Raw genomic sequence first — 22,480 nt, 5'->3', positions numbered from 1 at the left:
TGTAGTTTTCTTGCTTTACTAGTCACTTGTCTTTTGGATCTTTTGCTAGACTCTCGCAGTATTCTTGATTTCCAATAAATGAAGAACTCCCAAATTCACTTTTTAAATCTCTTATCTCCACAGTTATTTCCTAATCATTTTCACCATCTGTATATTGAGGAGCTCTGCATTGTATCTCTGTCTTCATTTGGTTTCTGAATTCTAGACTCACAAGGACACAGGCTTGTTGCCATCTTTGCTTGGATGTCTAATAGGCATTCATAATTAATATATACAAAATGCCTTTATTTTCTTCCACCGACCTGTTCCTCCTGCAATTAATTTCATCTTGATAAACAGTTTCCTTCCTCACATCACTCAGACCTCTGTTCATATCAGTTACCAGCATAGTGGTTCTTGACCATTGTATCCCTTTACTCTCTTTGATTTTTCATTATCTGGTCTATTTCTTTCCCTAGAAAATAAGTTCCTTTGTTTTCTGGTGTTTTGTTTTGTTTTAGTTTTTGCCCCCACTGGCTTTCTACTCAATCTTGAATAACTGCCTAGTTATAATAGGCCCTTAGTAAATACTTTTGAATGGATTGAATGTAAGTCTGTAATACGTGCTTCTTGCATGTTCTACCTAGACCAGAAGCTTGTGCCTGGAGTGTAGTAGTTAAATGGATTCCTGTCTGCTTAGAAAGTGTTTATAAAAATTTATGAAGGGAATAAATTTGACTCCCTTTCAAGAGTACAAAGAGGACTAAACTAAAAATAATTGATCCTACATTATGAAATGAGAAGTATACCATAGACTATAATGAATATGAGATTGCCATTAATGTCTATATTTTCATTGCATTAGTATTAATCCCCAATTATTCATTCCAAATATAGTATTGAAACCATACTAAGAAACCCAGCTCTATTCTGAATTATGTATCTCTTCTTGAAAAGTCCTGATTTTCAGAGATATTTCTTTGGGTTATTCATTGCTTCATATCAACCTGCCCTGACACGAGTGCTTTTATTCCAAAAGCAAACTCTTGCTTTATTTGCAATATTTTTGCCACATTAGTTGCTCTTTTAAAATAAATCATTGTAATTACCCTATTTTTAAGAACAGAATTGGAAAGAAGACATTAATTTTGTTGTATGTTTTGCAATTTATAATTAATATATCTCTTCCTTTGTGCAACAGCCTTGGTATTTACTACCCAGATATAATAATGGAAAACAAATTTTAAACTCAACTACTTTTATTTGGGAACATAATTTCAATATTAGCTCTTAGCTGAAAACAAGTCTGTCACTGTGTAGAAACTTGGACTCTAAGATACTTCCTGTGCAACACCATTAAACATCCTCCATCTGTAGCAGTTCAGACTTTTACTGCTTAACTATTTCATAACTACTGAAACTAAAGGCTATGTATTCTCCTTTAATATATTTTATGTATCTTATTAAAATCAGGTCACACTTTCCTTTACTTATCTTTTTAACCCTTGCTAGAAAAAGCTGATAAAAATACTTGATTTTTCCAAGTTGTCTCAATTATAATAAAAGGTTTTAAATTCTTTTTTTAAAAATTCTCTTCAAAATTATGTTTGCCAAGCACATCTAGGAAAATATTTGAATTTCAGAGAACAATATAATAAATCAACCAATTAACTAAGCACCAAAAACGTAACCTTTATTTGGATATTGAATTTTAAAATTTTGCATAAATGTTATCACATGGTGTATTCCTTGCTCGGGCTTCCATAACAATGTACCACAGACAGAGTGGCTTAAGCAACATGAATTTATTTTCTTACAGGCTAGAAGTCTAAGATCAAGGCATAAACAGGGTTGGTTCTTTCCAGGGTCCTGTTCCAGGCCTCTCTCCCTGGCTATATATGGCTCCCTTCTCCTTGTGTCTTCAGGTAGTTTTTCTCTATACCTGTCTCTGTCCAAATAGCCTCTTCTTTTAAGGCCCCCAGTCATGTTGGATTATGTTTCACTCTAACAACCTCATTTTAATGTTTCTTTAAAGATTTTATCTCTAAATACAGTTATATCCTGAGGTACTAGGGGTTAGGACTTCAACATATGCATTTAGAAGGGGACACAATTAAGCTCATAACATATGGATAAACGCTTACCTGTTTCATTTTGTTTTTTTATTAGAATAATAAATAATAATAATGACAATATAATAATAATAAACATTCCGCCTTCAGTGGTTGAACAAATATTTATTGTATGACCTCTATTAGATATTATGACATATTAGGAGACAATAGTGTTTACAAAAAATTAGTTGAATTTCTTCAGACCATTAACATACTCTCTAGCTTACCGCAGTTAACCCTTTAGACTCCACTGTGCCCAACCAGCTTTCTACTTTTATATGATCTTCCCCTGCCATTATATAAGTTTTCAAGCCCTCTGCTAGATTCTTTAGCTATACAAAGAATCTGTGCTCTTGAAGAGTAAGTCAGTGCAGTAAGAGGTAATATATGCAATAGTAGAATTATTTAGAAAATGATAGAAATGTCCAGCTGAGGACCAAGGGATTCAGGCTTAGCAGGGAGGGGAAAAAAATCTTGACAGAAAAGGTGCCACATGAATTGGGATTTAGAGATCAAAGAGTAGCTCACTGCATAGGCACTGGGAAACATGAGAGCAAGGAAAAGAGGAGTTCTGATTTTTTTTTTCTTTTTTGGCCGTATCTGTGGCATATAGAAGTTCCCCAGCCAAGGATCAAACTTACACCTCAGCAGCAAATGGAGCCGCAACGACTGGAGCCACTGCAGAGACAACGCCTGATCCTTATAGCGGAATACCACAGCAGGAACTCTGAAGAATTTCATTTTTATATGAAGTGTCTTTTGGAATGGACCCACACCCCAAAAAATAATAGCAATAAAAAACAAAAGGAAAAGTAAAACAAGCAAAACGTAATCAACACAGACGCATGCTTAATAAATACACCATCTGTAAGCTAGAATGCCTAAGTTCAAATCTTCTGTCATTTTCCAGGATGATGTCCCTAGGCTCATACTTAATATTTTGCTGGCTTAGTGTCCTTATCTATTGGAAGAAGGTACTTATAATCTTTTACCCTATATGTTAGTTATGAGGATTATATTAGATAATACATATCAAAACTTAGAAAATTTCTTAAACAAGAGTCAGTGCATGATTATGTTGGGGATAAGGCAAGCCTGGTGAAAGAGCATCAAAATACCAGAGGAGAATCCTAGGCATTTTGTTCTAGAAATCGCAATACACTATACAATGTTTATTAACTTACATTCAACATATATAATACTATTGGATGATTGCTGATAGTGCAAATGGACTCTGGACTTCCTTGGATTTAGGTAGATAGGAATAAAGTATTTTTAAAAAATTACCCAATGAAGTTTATTGCATTTACAGTTGTACAACTATCATCACAACCCAATTTTATAGCATTAATTGTGCTATAGTATTGTCTTCAAACTAACAAGGTTGAGACTTTGAAGGAGTATATATAAGCATATTTATAAATAAATATGAAATTACTATGTATAAAAATGCCACCATATATATATATGTGTGTGTGTGTATATATATATATATATGAAAAGTGGAAATACATACCAAATGGTATTTATAACAACCTAAATGGTTTGGGGATTTAGAAATTAATTCTCCATTAACCACATTAAAAAACTGACTAGGACATTTTACCAGAATATTTTCTTTCCATTGTGCTTATAAAAATCTGCAGAGTTAATATTGGTTTTCTTCAATATACAGTGTTCCTTAATTCCCCAGAACTGACTTGGGTTCTGTATTTTAAAAAGGGTCATACTATAGAAAACAAACTGGTACCTGTTATCATTTTAGGTGCCATGTATCTCTAGATTATTAAGAATTCTGGAAGCACATAATATTAAATAAATAATACTAGGAGCCATCCTGCTGCTAATCCAGCATAGATAGCTGCTTTGAAATACCCCAGTGTTAGGCGCATTTGATCAGGAAAGCAGAAACTGATCATCAGTTGTAAAATTAGAAGCCAAATTTAGGAGAGTATTTTCTACTAAATGTATGTTGGCACATCAGTTATTTATAGCTAAACTTCTGATTTATCTCTGAATATTCTCCGGAATATTTTGTAGATAGTTGAACTAAAATTTATTTGGATAGCAAATAGAGATATAATAACAAAGTTTTGGTTTACATTACTATAATGTTTGAAACCACAAAATAATATATTCTGTTGAATACCTTCTCTTTATGTGGGCCATTTACAAAATGTGCGAACATTTGAGATACCATAAATAAATGAATGGTCAAACTGTGAACAAAGAAAACAAGAACTCTGTAACTTATGTAGTTGACTATTATTTTTGGATTTGAAACATTTTTAAAGCTCAGAATTACTCTCATGATAACTAATGACTATTTTCCCAATTGATAGTGGCCTTGGCATGACTGTGGGGACAGTGGTTACAATTTGATAAACCTATTTTAACAATTTAATTATCATTAGAAAATTTTTCTTGATCATTTTGTATTGGATCAATTATTTTTCTTTGTAAAATATTGTTACACAAAATAATGCTCCAAAGGCATAACATTTAGCTTTATAAGTTTATTTCAGAGTGTTTATTTGCTACCTAAATATTGGATAAATAATATTGAACCATTTTCCATGATCAAAATGTTTAAATTTTTATCCACTGCTAAAATTCTATGAAATCCTGTGTGCTACACTTATTTCTAATCCTGGACACATGATCATTTAAGATCCCAATATACTTCATTGTCTTTGCTTCTAATCACATCACTTTTGGCTATGAAACTGAATACACTGTATATTGTAGAACATTTATAATCATATGATAATTTTCATAATGGAATGTTTTCCACTGTTGATTTGTTTACAGTTGTGTTTAAGTAAGGATTGAAATAGGCTTAAATCCATTCTCAGATATTCTCCCAGAGACATAACTTTTCTTAAAAAAATACTAATATTTCAGAACATGTTTAAACATAATAAAGGATGGAAAGTGATGTGCTTATAAAATGAAATTTCAATAAGGCAGTGAGTTTCATCTAAAAATATAGCAATGCATGTTCTTACATTTATTTCAAACCCATTAATCTTTGCCCATAACTGAAGGAAATGTCCTATTAAAATTTCAAATAGATATCTAGTAGATCAGAGTTTTACCAAAATTGGCATTAGTCCCTGTATGTGGTCAAATGCATTATGCCAGGCTCTTTCTCTGTAGAATCTGAATTTTTTCTGTTCAATAATAAAATGTTTTTTAAACTATTATTACTGCCTCAACCTATTATCTGCTATACCTTTCTTAGTTCCAGAAAGTCTTGGAAAAACCTCTGCTACCTTAAAAACAAAACAAAACAAAACAAAAAACCCAACCAAAAAAACTTTGTTAAGTCACCTTTATCCTTCTGCTAACCAGTTTGCTCTTTTCAGATCATATTCTGTTTAAAGTATTCTTCATATTAAATACAAAGTTCTTGAAATTCTCACCTGTCTGGTATCTGTGACTTATTTTCTTCTTGTTCTACTCCTACCTCTATAAATACTCCTTTTTTTCCTAGAATATGCCATACTTAACTTGAAAAACTTTTTCAATGTGGGGAACATTTCAATCTGAGTGCTCTGCAAGAGCAATTTTTATAATGCTTCTACTTCTTTCATCAGTTTATCTTTCTCTTCCTAAGCTCTAACCATAAGCATTTCAAAATATAGTTTCTAAAATTCCTTTTTGTCTCATATATTTTAAAAATCAACCTAATCATTTCCAAAGTTTTAATTATGCTGAACTCCAAAAATCTGAATTTCTACTCTTAGATCTTTTCTTCCCCCTGACTTCTGGATGACATTTCCAACTTTCGAAAATATCTTTGTCTGTGTTTCTCATTGACATATAAGGATGGACTTCTACATTAAACAAAGCTGTTCTTCTTCCTCACCTAACTTTTCTCACCTGTATTGCTGCCTCTGTCTGCTAATGACATTCATTTCCAAGTCCCCAAGACACTTTAGTGGAAAGTAGGAAAGGCTTTGTAATAGAAGCATTCTGGGTTTGAATCAAAGCTCCGCTAGTTATAGCTGCATGATTTGGGATGAGAGATTGAATCTCTTACTAAGCTTTATCTGTCTCCTCTGTAGAATTAATTGAAACAGTACCTGCCGCACAGGGTTTTTTCAAGGGTAAAATGATGCATTGCTGGGAAAGCCCATTACTATAATGTCCTCATAAAATGGTCAATATGATTATCAAATGTTAACTTAAAACCTCAGAGTCATTATCAGGTTTTCATTTTTTTTTTCAAAGCAAATATCCATCAATCGCCAAGTCTGAGTTTTACGCCTGAAATACTACTCGCATTTAGAAATTAACCCATTCATTTACTCATTCAATAAATGGATTATGTGGAATCGTGTTGGATGCTGGGAATCAATAGTGTGAAAAATGGACAAGCTCCCATCACCCCTCCCTTGGCTAACCACAGAGTCTTTAATTCATTTCCTTCCATTCCTCCTCTAACTCATCCTAAATTCTCCTGTCAAAGTAATGTCCCTAAATCTGATATTTCATCGTATGAGTGATGAGAAAAATCTCAATTACATTCCAAACTGTCCACATGGTCATCTTCTATTCCTCATCTAATGTATCTAATTTTTTCTACTGTTCTCTTCATAGCAACTAGAGTGATCCTGTGAAAAGGTGAGTGTTCTCAGTCCTCTGCTCAGATCCCAAGATTGGACCTAAACTCCTCCAACTCTTCCTCTCCCCCATTCTGTTCCCACAAAACCCTTTTCTCCCCTCCACCTAGGACATTCCAGAAACTCCACTCCTTATGGTTTTTTACTCTGGACACATTCCTTGGGGCTTTTTACTTATATTTCCTTTTTCTTGAATGCTCTTTCCTTTTTTTTTTTTTTTTTTTTTTTTTTGTCTTTTTTGCCTTTTCTAGGGCTGCACCACGGCATGTGGAGGTTCCCAGGCTAGGTCTAATTGGAGCTGTAGCTGCCGGCCTATGCAAGAGCCACAGCAACTCGGAATCCAAGCCATGTCTGCAACCTACACCACAGCTCACAGCAACGTCAGATCCTTAACCCACTGAACAAGGCCAGGGATCGAACCCGCAACCTTGTGGTTCCTAGTCAGATTCGTTAACCACTGAGCTACAACGGGAACACCATTGAATGCTCTTCCTGATGTATCCATTCTTCTTTGGTAAAGTATCATCAGTCCAATAAAGTCTTTTTTTTTTTTTTTTAACCATAAGCCGTTCTTTCAGGTCTTTATTTAAATAAATACCTTTCTGGTGAGGTCTTCCTGGGCTAGTCTTCTAAAAATACCACTGTATAAGAGGACATTAATTTTACTACTTCATATGTTTTTAGCCTATCTCTCCTATCAGAATGTAAGATCCCTGCAGAGAGAGTTTTCTGACCATACTGTTCACTGCTGTATTTCCAGCATCTAATAGAGTCCCTAGCACATAACCATGTTTGGTAAATACAAGTCAAATTGATCAAGGAAAGACTAGCTTCATCTTTTACTTTAGAGCTTCATGATACCCAAACTCAGTTGATATTTTTGTGTTTTTATATCTCTTAATATATTGCTTTCTCTTCCTGGAATGTATTATTTTTCTTCTTTCTCTATCATCATGCATTATCACTAGTCAAAAACTCTACTGATGTTTAAATTTCTTGCCTATATGCCACCTACTGGCTGTTGTTCTCTCTCTGGTCTCAAATTGGCTGTTGCCATTTTTTGAAGTTATATGTCGCAGTCTCTACCCTTTTCTAATGTCCTACACCCAATCTATCATCAAGTCCTCTGGATCTACTACCAAACTATTTCCAGAATTTTATCAGTTCTCCCCACCTTTACCAATAATATCTTATCCTCTTGCCACTTGCACTATTATAATAACTTCCTAATGATCTCATGTCATAGACCTTTGTTCTTTACAGTTTATTTTTCACATGACAGCCCTTGTTTTTTTAATACATGAGTCAACTCCATGTCTTTCATCTGGCCAAATGCTTTACTGAATTCCCACTTGTCTAAGAATAAAATCCAAATCCTCCACGTGGCCAACAAGGACCTAAATGCTCTTATACTTCCTATTTGATCTAATGTTTCATCACTTTATTCCTGTATCACTCTGCTTCAGCCACAGTAGCCTCCTTGCTGTGCCCTGATTAACAACACTAATTTCAATCCACAGCTCATGGGCTTTCTGTTCTCTCAGTCTGATATGCTATATCCATAGATATTCTCTTTGCCTGGTTCCTCACTTTGTTCAAGTGGCAGCAAAAACAGGAACTTGTCCCTGGTTACCCTATCTGAAATGTCATTTCATCAACCCACCTATGGTCTTCTATGCCCTTAGCCTGTTTTTGCATTTGTCTTTTCTTTATAATGATTATCAACACCTTACCTGTTGTGTGTGTGTGTTGGTGTGTTTGCTTACTCTTTGTTTACTTTCAAAGAGAACATAAGCTCCATGAAAATACTGATGGCTTTATTGTTATCTGTTCCATGGAGAAGACAATCACCAGGGCATAGAAGGGTCCCTTGTCCACAGTGGATTTCTGGTGAATGAATGAATGACTAACATTAGACTTGCATAAACATATTAATGTTCTTATAATTAATATTTTCAAGTGTAGGAAACTATGGCTTCTGTACCTTTTTTTTATGGTAGTACCAGAAAACAATTCTGTTACATGCAGGTGCTTAATAAGTATTAGTTTTGTTAGTTAGCCAGTAACAACTATAAGCACTTATTAACTATCAATATACTCTATTAAGCAGTTGAGCAATACTGAAGAAATGTACTAATACCATCTCTATTTAGTGATGTAACTGAAACTTAACACAGTGACCAGTATGAAGTAAAAATATAATAATAATAATACATATTTTTATTTTATTAAAATATAAAATAAGTATTAATATGTTACACAGATCATATACTTTTTAGTAAAAAAAGAATAGTGAAAGAATTGAAGTCAGATGTCTAGTTATAGTCTAGAGATATATTAGCCTAGGAACTATAATACTTAATGAAGTGTGTAATAATATTGGCAAATAGAATAACACATAGGTTATCATAGATAAAAGACAGCAAGCTCATTATAATACAAATATGAAGCATCTAATATTCAGTTAACTTTTGTCGTTAATTATATTTATCGAATTTCAAAACAGTAAAACAAATTACACTGGTGAGAAACTGCAGTGACCTTAAATAAATTTGAAGAATCTCAAGACTAGTAAAAGAAGAATAGGGAGTAGAGAATCTTGAAATTAAAGCACATTCCTATTATTTTATAAGAAAAAAACTTATGTATTCTAATGATATTTTTGTTAGCTTTAGCAGAATAATAATAACATTTGTTTGCTGCTTCCCAGGTGCTATTCACTGTTCTGTTTTAAAAGAATAATCTACTTTTGTTTACATCTCTAGAAAGAGTTTACTATGATTTTCCACATTTTACAGTTGTGTAAATTAAATCATAGTGTATTAAACCTTCTATTAAGTAGCAGAGCTGGGTTTCAAACCTAGAGTCAGTCTATCTCTGGAGACTAGACTCTTACCATAGGCTCCCTAGGATACTCAATGGATAAAGGATTGAAAATATTCCTATGGAACAGGGTTGCCACCCATGTGGGAAGAAAGGCAGAAGATGTCTCTGCAGCTTTGAAATTGTTGCTATAAAACAGCTTACATTTCAGAAAAATGCTTTCAAGAGCATTTTTTGTGTTCAAAAATGTACTGAGTTATCTGAAGATCTGTAAAACTTAGCATATGTTCCACAGTGACATGAGTTAATTTCATTTCCGTCACTATGAGTGCTCCACAGGTATATCGTAAATTGCTATGAATTACTGTGTCTGTGACCCATTATCATAGCAGGAAATTACATGAATCTCACAACTGGTATGAAATGTACTGCTGTCACTGCTATGCATTAATTTCTAAGTAGTTGGCCATTTGTAATAATTCTGTAAATGTCCATTTTAGCACAGTTTTCAGTCTAGACAAGTTAAGCCAATGTGCGTGGAATTTTTCCTCTTTGTTTTCAAGCAGTTACACTGAATTCTAAAATTACCTTTATATTGGGCAATTTCATATTGAATATTTTTCCAAGAATTGGAAACATGATAGTCCCATTGTCTTACTTTTTAACATTTAAGGGAAATTAATTCTAAAAAAGTGAAGTTATTTGGCTATGTATGAACAGAAAGAGTGAAAAATTTTCTGACAAATATAAACCATTTTGCCAAATTTTATGGAATAGATAAATGGTTTATTTATGATTTTTAAACTCTTTTGTCCCCTTTATGAAGGTAATTTTCAGATAAAGGTATATACTTCATGGCTAAAAATAACAGTTTTGCCTTTATGTTTCTTTTACATTATAAATAGAAATATTTCACCATTAAAATCAAACCTCTATAGTGCAAAGTGTAATTTTCCTATCTTTCCTTTACATTGGCATTTTCCCCCCTCATAGGGAAAGTAAATTTAAATAACTAGTTTAGTTGAAAACTTTTGACAGAAGTGAATTTAGATATTGTCTCTTCACTATTTTATATTTTATATTTTAGTATATCATATCTCTTTCAAGTTAATTCTTTTGACTAGAAGTTCACTTTTTGGTAGCTCTTTAAGCATTTTGCATCATTTTAGAAAGTTTTTTTCATTGCCACCAACATCTCCCAAATTTTAAGATCCCTTTTCCTCATCGTTCAAAAAATTTTCTTTTCCAACTGTCTTTATCATAGATTTATTAATACACATTTTCTACAAATTTATTTACTGCTTCTTTTTAACATTTTTACAAAATGCTTATTAATATGGTGTATTATATTTAGTTAGTTAAGTCTAATATTTGACATGTAACTATTCAGAATATTGATTTTTAAAACTCAATGCCTTCTGTACCAAAAGCATATTTCTATGCTTTGTTAATTATATAAGTTTAACATTCGGCACATTGCATGGTATTTATATTAGTAAATCTTTATAAGTTATTTGGTTTTAGGCACAAGGCTAAATGTTTGGGAGAGAAAGATGTGCCAACCAGAGACCATACAGGGGAGGAGGAATAATGAACAAAGAAATAAATGAATGTGTCTTAATAAAATAAAAGTGAATATAACAATGGATGTAACATAACTACAGTATGTTCCTTAAGAACAGGGACCTTTCCTATCTCCTCCATTATTATATTATCAATATAGAACTTGGCACATAGTAGTTATTCAATAAATATTAATTAAATATTCTTGAAAGAAGATATATAGTAGGTAATGAGAGTTCTGCATATCTCATTTCTTAATTTCTTTCTTATTTCATGAAAGAAAAATTGAACCAATGTTTATTACATACAAGTACCTTGAAGTTTTTTGTTGTTGTTGTTGCTTGCAGACTTTTAGTACAACAGGAATCTTTCTGAAATGTTTTAATAGTCTAAAAATTATAATATAATGAGTTGTGTTACTCTCTGTACATACAACTGTATCCTATATATATTCATAAGAAAAAATATAGCGCTTTATAATCTTTTGGGAAATATTCACTTTCATTCATTCAACAGAGGTCATCCTTTTCAGGCCTCTCCTTTGTATCTGTGCACTGGTCTTTCTGAAGCTCCCCTCTTTCCTTCTCTTTTGAGAATTGGCTCCCAGTCTGGAGCTAACCATGTGCCTCTTTCAGCAGGTTTTCATGGTGGCAATGAAGTAAAGACATGTCAGTTGATGTTCCCATGTTGGTCCAGGCCTTTCTTTTCTATATAACTGCACACATGGCCCCTGCTCGGTTCCCTACATTCCAGCCATAATGGAACCTTGTTTCTTAAACAGGTTCTGTCCTCACATGTCTTCCTGTTTGCTCTCACTTATTCTTTCATTATGCCCCCATATTTCTACTTGAAGAAGTTCTAGTCATCCTACCTTTCCATTCTTCTCCCTTAATGCTTTCTAGGACCTTCTTTCCACCCTTCCTTTCCTCACAGTTCCTTGCCGTATCTCAAAGAGAGAGCATTATCATCATCTTCCCTGTCTGGTATTTATGCCTCTCCCTCCAACATCAATTTCTGGATAACAAAAGTCACATTTTACTTATCTTTTTACTATCCACAGTTTCTAACCTGGACTTTTCATATTGGAAATTTAAGAAATGTATGTGAAATCAAACAAAACTGCTATTTTAGAGGCATCTTTAAAAAAATCACAAATCACTACAGAAATCACAGTAGGAAGCTAACAAATTATAGCAAATTTTAAAAATTGTTGCATATCTAAATCCAATTGTCTTGTATTCATACCAGGAGAAATATGTGATTGAAGATAACAATCCTGCACACACTGTTTACGTCTTTTTTTGTAATGCACACGTTTTGCATTTACCACCAGATGTAAACTATAAGTGCACTATGATTAGATTTACTTTGCTTATTATAATAGTACCTTAGAAATCTTTGTGGGAGGTAAAAGATGAGTTATTCAGTTGAGTTTCCATGTAAAGCACATCGGGTGTTGGCAAATCTGGAATCAAAAAACATGTAAATCAACTATAATTTTAAAAATTAAAAAAAAAAGATGAGATGAGGGCTGAGCAAAAGGTCTTTCTACAGAGAAAGAGACGGGGCTGTCTATCAACTTTAGAGAAAGTTTCTGAGAAGATTCAGAAGTTTGGAAGCTGATAGTGAAGTAGCTGTCAGGTCAAGTAGAGGTCAGACCTTAATAATCCAGTTGGCTAAGGGACATAAAGCATTGGTACCCAACCTTAGCAGAATCACCTTGGCAATCTAAAAAGAAATAATTAGTTTGGATAATAAAAAGCTATGAAGTTTTTTAAAAAGGTCCCTGGCTAATACGTAGCTAAAAATAAGAACATTTGATGTAAGGAAATTAGATAGGCTGTGGTCAGAGATATGGATCTTCAGGTCCAAAGATGTGGCAACGCCCCGGAGACCTCAATACAATACCACTGAATCCCACCTGGGGGGAAAATAACTAAAATTAAAGCCCTAGAATAGTGAAGTTGAGGCTGTCCTGGTTTTTGACTTAGTCTAGGGGTATAGGAACTGAGAAGTACTGAGGCTAAAGGTGGAAGCATTTGTGAGTGTGAGATGATGGGTAAAGTAAAGACAGAGACTCCATGACAGCGGCTATTGGGGGAGGACAAGGATTCCTACCTGCTTAACCTTCCAGAAGACACTGCCTTGAATAGCCTGTGTCTTATTATAAATATAGGATGTAACAGAGTCTACCCAATATTCCTGAGCATTCTGATCAGGAATCATACATCATCCTGGCCCTGACTCTTTCTCTTACAATACGAAGTCTTTTGTGGTCTTTCCTCAATAATAATCTCTGGTCCTTTCACTCCTTTTGTGGTTTTGCAGTTCTTTTCAGTGTACTTTGGGACATGGTCCTCTCTTTTTTCAATAAGACAGTTCTAATGTCATTATCACATTTCTTCTAGGACAAAGAGTCTAAGGTGTGTGGGAGAATAGAGAGTAGTCATTATTATTAAGATTACTGGACATATCATCCCAGGCATGCCCTTCTGGGCATTTTTAATCTTTAGACTCTAGCCTTCATCTTGTTACTAATGCTGGCTTATCAGTATTAAATCCCCATCTTCTCTCTCCTCAATCCTCTGGTTACAGGTATATTTCTCTGATTTGATCCCAAATCATCATCGATAGCAATAACCCCTCCAAAAGCAACAATTCTATTTCTCATTTGTCTCAAGTGCTTTATTTTGCTATATCTTTTTATGGAATACCATTGCAAATGTGTATGAGTATGCAAGTGTGTGTGTGTATACTTTTGAGACCTATAGGCTAAGAAAAACTACTTATGAATAAATGGTAATATAAGGATTTTTGTAGATATATCTGTGCCTGTCACTTGATAGTGACATCCTTACTGTAAATGACTATGAATTTTCACCTTGAAAATGCTGATGCATGGTAAATGTTCAAATATTTCTAGGATAAACACTGAATTTTGAAATAGCTATGGAATGTACAAAGGGAAGAAATATAGGACTAAGAAACACAAAGCGGAGAAAGAATAACGTGAACCAACTTAATATCACAGTTATTGAGTGCAAAATTAGTCATAATTAGCATTTTGTAAAGTATAGAATTCTATGCCTCTTAACCATTGAAATGCAAATGTGATATTGTAAACATAGAACATTGGTTTTCTTTTTATTTTCTGCAAATGTCTGAAAAACTGGTTTTAAACTTTATAATGTAAATCACAAAGTTATTTCTTCTCCCTTATTATTTCTTTAAATTAGGCCAGGCTCTCAATGTAATGCAGCTTCTCCTTCTCTTAAAAAAATGTAAACATTTTCCTTCACATGCCCCATGAGCAAGTAGCTAAAAATGTATCCAAAAGAATAATTAATATCAACAATGAGTATAAATCCTTAATTACTGTAATTGAGGTTTATCAGAATGAGAGTTAGCAGGTTAAATGCTGATTGTTAAAAATATGTTTTCCATCAAAATACATATTTGACTCAGTGACAAGAAGCTGTGCTATCTAGAAAATAAAAATTGAGTCTCCTTCACATCTTCCACTGTATGTTGATGATAAGGAGGCTCACTGTACTTATGCTACAGGGGATGAATATCAGAATGAGCCTTCTAGGGAAAAGAAGCCTGGATATGCGGTTTTCTTAAGAGTTGTAATAATCTGGAAAAAAATTAAAACAAACGAACAAAAAACCAAGAAACTTTAGCCTCTGTGGTCTAATAATAAAAGCTCATAGTAAGAATCTGGAAACCAGGCTAAATATCAGAATTACTGATTTTGGAGAACTTGAGTTTTAGAAAGAATGTGAGTTCTTACTAGTTCTGTGTCTTCTACTGAAGATAGTGTTACTGCTGGACGTCCCTTGAAGGGGTTTTGTTTTGTTTCGTTTTGTTTTTACGATTAGAAAAATTAAGAGATAGATGCTTTGTACTTCAATTCTGCATGTCACTACTTCTCTGTTACCTTTCTTTTTCCATTAGACCAATTACTGTGGACCTATATTGCTTCTAATAACTTATGAACATATACTTTAGTTCTTAGAGTAGGAAGATAGGGTATATATGAGCATTTTTTAAATTTATGAAGTATAAGCATTACAACAGCACCTTTAATTAATGATTTCTGTCGTTGCTGTTGTGAAAATGCTCATTTGGGGATTTTATTTTCCACTATCTGGTCCTCAGCAAATCCTCAAGTTAGAGACTTGCTGTTTCTTGTAAGTGGTCTGAGATGGTAAGCCACCATCACTTACAGGCAATTTGGTCTTCATTACAAATTAATGAAGTGATAATTGCTCTCTGCAAACTTTTATGCACAAATCATGCTGGTGCTGTTTGCATTATCTTGCAATTTGTACCTCTGCATTCAAGGACTTGTGATAGCTTGCCAAATTAGAATTGAGAGGAACAATGTTAAACTACAGTGGGATCTCCATAATAAAAATCATATTTTACATCAAATTATGAAAATCTTTACGTAGTCTCAGTTCTGTTTGATGTCTAGTAAGGAGGTATTTGCAACTGATTCATCAAAGTAACAAATTCATACCTATTCTGACAAGGAAATCTTGACCCAAAAAGTTTTAAGTCAGTTGGTTAATTTTTATTTTATTTGTTTATTTATTTACTTTTTTGGCTGCCTGTCAATATATGGAGTTCCTGGGCCAGGGATCAGACCTAAGCCTCATCACAGGATTGAGCCTGATACTCAGTGCTCCTGAGACACCACTGATCCCATTGTGCCACAGTGGGAACTCCTAATTCTTAAATAATGATGTCTGTGATTTAGTGGTCTGTAAAGTGCTCACAGAAAACATTTATTCTTTGAACTTTTTGTTAGCTCTATACTTTACAACGTCATTGTAGAATCAATTTCATGGTAATAGAGAAGATTCTGTATAATACTGAATTTTTAACATCACAGTTTTTTGGAGCTCCAAGGTTCACTCTTTTAAATTTTTCTTATAATAAAGTTGTACATTAATTTTGCTTTGAATGTGATTTTACTGTTATAGGCACCTCAGCATAAAATTTTCAGAACTGGAACTCTCTTGTATACTTCTCTTCTTAAAAGCTCTCTATATAATTCATTTATAGAGTAGATGTTTGACAATGGCATATTGTCCTACTGTGTAGCACAGGGAACTATATGTAGTCTCTTGCGGTAGACTAGGATGGAAGATAAGAAAGGGAATATATATATACATATGACTGGATCACTATACTGTACAGCAGAAAATGGCACAACATTATAAATCAACTATATTTTAATAAAAACTTTAAAATAAAATTAGGAGTTCCCATTGTGGCTCAGTGGTTAGCGAACCTGATTAGCATCCATGAGCACAGGGTTTGATCCCTGGCCTCGCTCAGTGAGTTAAGGATTTGGCATTGCCATGAGCTGTGGTGTAGGTCACAGATGTGACATTGCTGTGGCTGTGGCATAGGCCAGTGGCTACAGCTCCTATTAGACCCCTAGCCTGGGAACCTCCATATGTTGCGGGTGTGGCCCTAAAAAGACAAACATTTAATTTAATTTAATTAAAAAAAGAAAATGGTATATTGGTGATCATTAAAGGTATAGTATGACTATTTTCTCATATTAAGATACAGGTATATCTTATCTAGAGTTTTCTAAAATAATCAAAATTTATTCCTTTGTTGGACCTTGGATGTAATAATGAAGTCAAGCCAATTTTGCTTCCAGAAAAGGAATGCCTACCTTATATTCTAGACCCTTAATGATCAAAGTTATTAAAATAGGTAGTGCTTTTTGCTTATTTACTTTTGTTTTTTTCTTAGGTTGGTAAGAGAGTTAAGAGGAAGAAGGTGTTTTAAAATTGTGTTTATTGCACTGGTGGGGTCCACAAATTGGTTTTGATAATTCAAACACCAGAATGTAAATAATTATTTTTTTTCTCTATGAGGTTCAAAGGCCAAATAAATACCACATTCCTTTGCTGTTGGTTACTATCAATTTAATAAATTAACATTTTATCTCATTTTGTGACTAGATATTATGGGTTAGAATATGTGTGTGTTTTTTAAATTAAAGTGTAGTTGGTTTACAATTTTGTGCCAATTTCTACTGTACTGCAAACTGACCCAGTATAGGAACTGACATTCTTTTTCTTATATTATCTTTCATCATGGTCTATACCAAGAGATGGGTTATAGTTCTCTATGTGTTTTTAATAAATATAAATAGAAAAAAAAGTGTTAATACACTTCAATGCCATTGACTTAGTTAAGAAGTATTTAAAACTTGCCATTCCTTGTGAAAATAAGGAATTCTATTAATGGAGAAAAGTTTAGGAACTCATTTATAATGCACTTCACAAGAATTTTATTTATTTATGAAATTAAAATATTTTCTGTAAAAAGAACTTTATTGTTTTCTTGAATTATTTGTATGTATAAGATAAATTATGCATCTCCCAAAAGCTGAAGTTATGAGCTGCATATTATGGAGGATATGAAGAGATCTAAAATCTAGTAAATACATGTGAAACAAAATTAAACTAATCTTAGCATGTATCATGAATACAATTTTTATGGTCTTTTTGTCTTTTTTTGTTGTTGTTGCTATTTCTTGGACCGCTTCCGCGGCATGTGGAGGTTCCCAGGCTAGGAGTCGAATCGGAGCTGTAGCCACCGGCCTAGGCCAGAGCCACAGCAACGTGGGATCCGAGCCGCGTCTGCAACCTACACCACAGATCACGGCAACGCCGGATCTTTAACCCACTGAGCAAGGGCAGGGACCGAACCCGCAACTTCATGGTTCCTAGTCGGATTCGTTAACCACTGCACCACGACAGGAACTCCTGAATACAATTTTTAAATGAAAAGGTATATAAAACAGAAATTTTCTTAAGAATGGCAGAATTATGGGAAGCATCAAAGAAAAAAGAGAACAAGACCAGTGAGGTTATACCCTAACAAAAATGATCAGTATTTCTTTTGAAAGCAGTAATAGAGTTCATACTGACGAGGACATAGCATGTGCATAAACGAAATAATAACTCACTAATCTCCATTCAAACTTTTAGGAAAAAACTAATTTGGTACCAGTTTTTGGAAAGTCGCAAATATCAAACTAAAGAGTCTGATTATTGCCTAGGTAATAGGAAGCCATAGAAGATTTGAACTCTAGTATGATCTGGGAAAAATGTATTTTCCTGACAGCAGTAAGCTAAACTGGGCATGGTAAAAAGAAAGTGTAGACACAGGGATAAACATTAGAAACAGTTGCTTTAATAGTTGTAGGACCATAAATAACACAAACAATGTGATACTAACTTAAAAGCACCTCAAAGCCTGTCCATGGATCAAAGAAAACAGTACTTCACTATTTTAAAGTCTTGGAACTTCTAAAGTGTTTTTACAATATTAGGATATTGTATTAGGATAATCCTAACTGCTATAAATACAACAGCAACAACACAAATGGCCATTTATTTCTTGCTTGTGTAAAATTTATTGTGCATAAAACATATTAAGAATTGAAACATTCACTATACTATTCTCCTATTCTCCATGTGTTACTACTATTATTATTTTTACAGGGCCGGGGAGGGAAGGAGGCACATTTATATTTTACTTCAGATTTTCAAAGTTCCTCATCATGTATTTCTTGAAATGACTAAATACAGTTAAAAAAATGTCATTCATGAAGATATATGGAAATAGTGTCATTTAGATTCAGTTTGCGTTGCGATACATTGATCTTACTGATATCTGGTCCGAACAGGGAAAAGTTTAAAGAGGCATTTTAGACAGTAATAATTTTTCATTTTCTTTTTAAATAACAAGCAAACCAAAAACGATCCCCCCAAAATAAAACAAAATAATTTTATAGTGTTGGAGATGACTGATATGAGGTTTTTCACCCTAAAATATTTAGCTAGGTCCAATCAATTGCTAAGCAACTTCTTTCTGAATATCTCACAAACTGCAATGCAATTCAAATGTGTTCATCAAAATTATAAATTACTTTGTGTTGGTGAACTCAGAGAACCTTGTAAATAGTGAAAGCTACAAACAGGAATATTACAAAGTTGCTCCACATCATGCTCTTTAATGAGCAGCATTGAAGTTTCTGCTTATTTATTTTGTATTTCTTGTGATTCCATTGACACCCTTCATCTTGTATTCACTATTATTCATTATGCTTAACTCATTAATTCTGCCTCTCTTTTTGTTTTTCCTCCTTTGATTCTTCAAGTGGGAAGAGATAAGTGGTGTTGATGAACATTATACACCCATCAGGACTTACCAGGTGTGCAATGTCATGGATCATAGTCAAAATAATTGGCTGAGGACAAACTGGGTCCCCAGGAACTCAGCTCAGAAGATCTATGTGGAACTCAAGTTTACCCTCCGAGACTGCAATAGTATTCCTTTGGTTTTGGGAACTTGCAAGGAGACTTTCAACCTATACTACATGGAGTCCGACGATGATCACGGGGTCAAATTCCGAGAACATCAGTTTATAAAGATTGATACCATTGCAGCTGATGAAAGTTTCACACAAATGGATCTTGGGGACCGTATTCTTAAACTCAACACAGAAGTTAGAGAAGTAGGTCCTGTCAACAAAAAAGGATTTTATTTGGCTTTTCAAGATGTTGGTGCTTGTGTTGCCTTAGTGTCTGTGAGAGTGTACTTCAAAAAGTGTCCGTTTACAGTGAAGAATTTGGCTATGTTTCCAGACACAGTACCCATGGATTCCCAATCTCTGGTGGAAGTTAGAGGTTCTTGTGTTAACAATTCTAAGGAGGAAGATCCTCCCAGGATGTACTGCAGCACAGAAGGTGAATGGCTTGTACCCATTGGCAAGTGTTCATGCAATGCTGGCTATGAAGAAAGAGGTTTTATGTGTGAAGGTAAGAGTCTCCTCTATTTTTCCAAGTGTGGTTTATTTCTTACTTATGAGTTAATGGTAGAGTAATGGAAAGAAGGGAACCCAGCCTGAACTCACTTGGCAGCAAAACATTCCTCAAACTGAACAGATTCTCTTTATAGACTATTTTATCCCACTTGATGTGTTGATTCATAATTCGATGTAGAAATATTAACATGTTTGATTATGTGGTGCTGGCCTACACCTCACTAGAACAACAGAAAGAAAAAAAAAATCTCTGTCTCTTTCATGTATAGGGAAGAAATATCATTGGTAGTCAGCTAATCTGATTCTAATAGAATTAGTTCCTATGTTGTTTGTGCTCATAAATCTCATAGCAATATGTATTTCATTGCTATGAAATATAGTACTTTCTTCATTGACATCTGTGCATAAAATATGGATTTACCTACAAAATATTAGTGGTTTAATACAAAATTATTTTATTTACAAATCCAGGGTTGGTACTTCAGTGTTTGATGTACAGAGGAGAAATTTAAAATTTTTAAAAATTTTGCTCCCTGCTTTGTCCTTCTGTCTGCTCAGGAGGAGATATGTGTGTGTATATATATGTGTGTGTGTGTGTGTGTGTGGGTATATATACACTCACACACACATAAACACACCACCTCTTAGGTGCAAATGAATAGTGGATCCTTTATATAGTATCAGAGAACTTCAAGTATGCCAACTTGATTTTATTAAAAATCTCCTTGCACTTTGAAGTAAAATAAATTAAAAGACAATCTTTTTCATAGAAGGTTTTAAGAGATGAAAATTCCACTTAATCCCAAAATTTGTTGTTTAGCATTAGTTAAGTTTTTGTGTTTAAGAATACACTGAAATTTTTATTGGAGTTCCCATCGTGGCGCACTGGAAACCAATCCGACTAGGAACCATGAGGTTGAGGGTTCGATCCCTGGCCTCACTCAGTGGGTTAAGGATCTGGCGTTGCCGTGAGTTGTGGTGTAGATCGCAGACGCGGCTTGGATCTGACATTGCTGTGGCTGTGGTATAAGCCAGCCGCAACAGCTCTGATTAGACCTGTAGTCTGGGAACCTCCATGTGCAGCGTGTGCAGCCCTAAAAAGACAAAAGACGAAAAAGAAAAAAAAAAAGAATACACTAAAATTTTTATTAAAATTGTAAATGTATAAGTACATGGGAGAATTTAAGTAACTAGTCCTTGAAATCTCATCTATTTTAATAACCCTGTTTACTGTTAAACTCTGTCAAAAGAATTGAGTTTAATATTCTACTTGTGGCCATGTAGTAAGCCTCAAGACTATGTAGAACAAATGGATTTACTTTATGAATAAACTGACCTACTAAGAATTGGAACAGCACATAGAATTTTGCTTTTGACTATAGGTATTTTAATGACAGTAAATTGTACACGCTGGTCTGATACTTCTACATGTTATTTAGATAGTTGGCTAGAGCCATCAGAATATTGTTATTTAGTATGATTTGCAAGTTCTAAAACTGAAACAATGTACTAGCTACTACTTGCTTACATATACACATGAATGAAGAGAATTTTTAATAGTCTTTATATTTCACCTTGAATTATATTTTATCACCAGGGTATTGTTTGTGATATATAATATTTTAAATATTTATTTTAAATAAAATAATAAAGGCTTAGATCTGGAAGAATTTTAAAAATTGTCCGTTTCCTCCAGTTTGGTTCCTATTGATGCAGTTTCTGATATCCAGGAAAGGAATAGAAGTATCTCTTTCTAAATAATATATGTATACCAGTATATACAGAGCTTATACAGAGCTATCTCATAAAATATTTCATTGAGCAAGAAACCTAATCATGTTCTGGATGTTTGGATTTTAAATAATTTTTATGTGGTGCATTATATCTCATTCAGAGTTATGAGAAATAGAAAAATCAGAAGGGAAAAAATCACATAAATATGTCAATATAAGTAAATAAAACACACATTATTAGCTTATATTATGTACTGTCTTGAGGACCAACTTCAGTAGAAGAATTTTAAAAAAGAAAGTCAAGTTGCATTCAGGAAGTTCACAATAGATTCAGAATTGCTTCTATTTTTAAACCTCATTTTTAATTTACTGAAACACTTCTTTAAAGTAACTATTATGCTATTCACTAGTACCCTATGTCAAGATTACTCCTGGAGATAACATTTTTATCAAAGTTTTATATCCTTGAATCTTGTAGTTTATTGTATTGAATGATATCAAAAGCACCTCCTTGATATAGTAATGCTGTATTGTCACAGACTTTTTCAACATTAAGAAATACTAGTTTCAGAATAAGAGATACAATGCATAAATAGCAAAGTATCCTAAGAAAAAAATATCTTGAAGATAAACCAATAAAAATAATTATAGTAGATTCAGAGATGGCAAATGAAATCGGATATGATTAGAATTTGAAAGGGGACGGACAACTTTTTAGCGGTATAACTTGAAGGTGCAGCATTTCCTTCTTATATCTTAACATTTTCTGATGTT

General features: G+C 33.6%; 1 protein-coding gene across 2 annotated transcripts in view; it reads left to right on the top strand.

Annotated features, from left to right (window-relative positions):
- Positions 1-22,480, top strand: part of EPHA3 (EPH receptor A3) — a 350,300-nt gene that overhangs the window by 85,933 nt on the left and 241,887 nt on the right. For both annotated transcript variants that reach the window (XM_021068363.1, NM_001195335.1), the window contains exon 3: positions 19,308-19,968. In XM_021068363.1, the coding sequence (XP_020924022.1) occupies positions 19,308-19,968 (661 nt within the window). The remainder of the gene's footprint in view (positions 1-19,307; positions 19,969-22,480) is intronic.

This window comes from Sus scrofa, chromosome 13, assembly GCF_000003025.6.
Source record: "Sus scrofa isolate TJ Tabasco breed Duroc chromosome 13, Sscrofa11.1, whole genome shotgun sequence".
Lineage (NCBI taxonomy): Eukaryota > Metazoa > Chordata > Mammalia > Artiodactyla > Suidae > Sus > Sus scrofa.
This window is presented reverse-complemented; position numbering and strand designations above follow the sequence as displayed.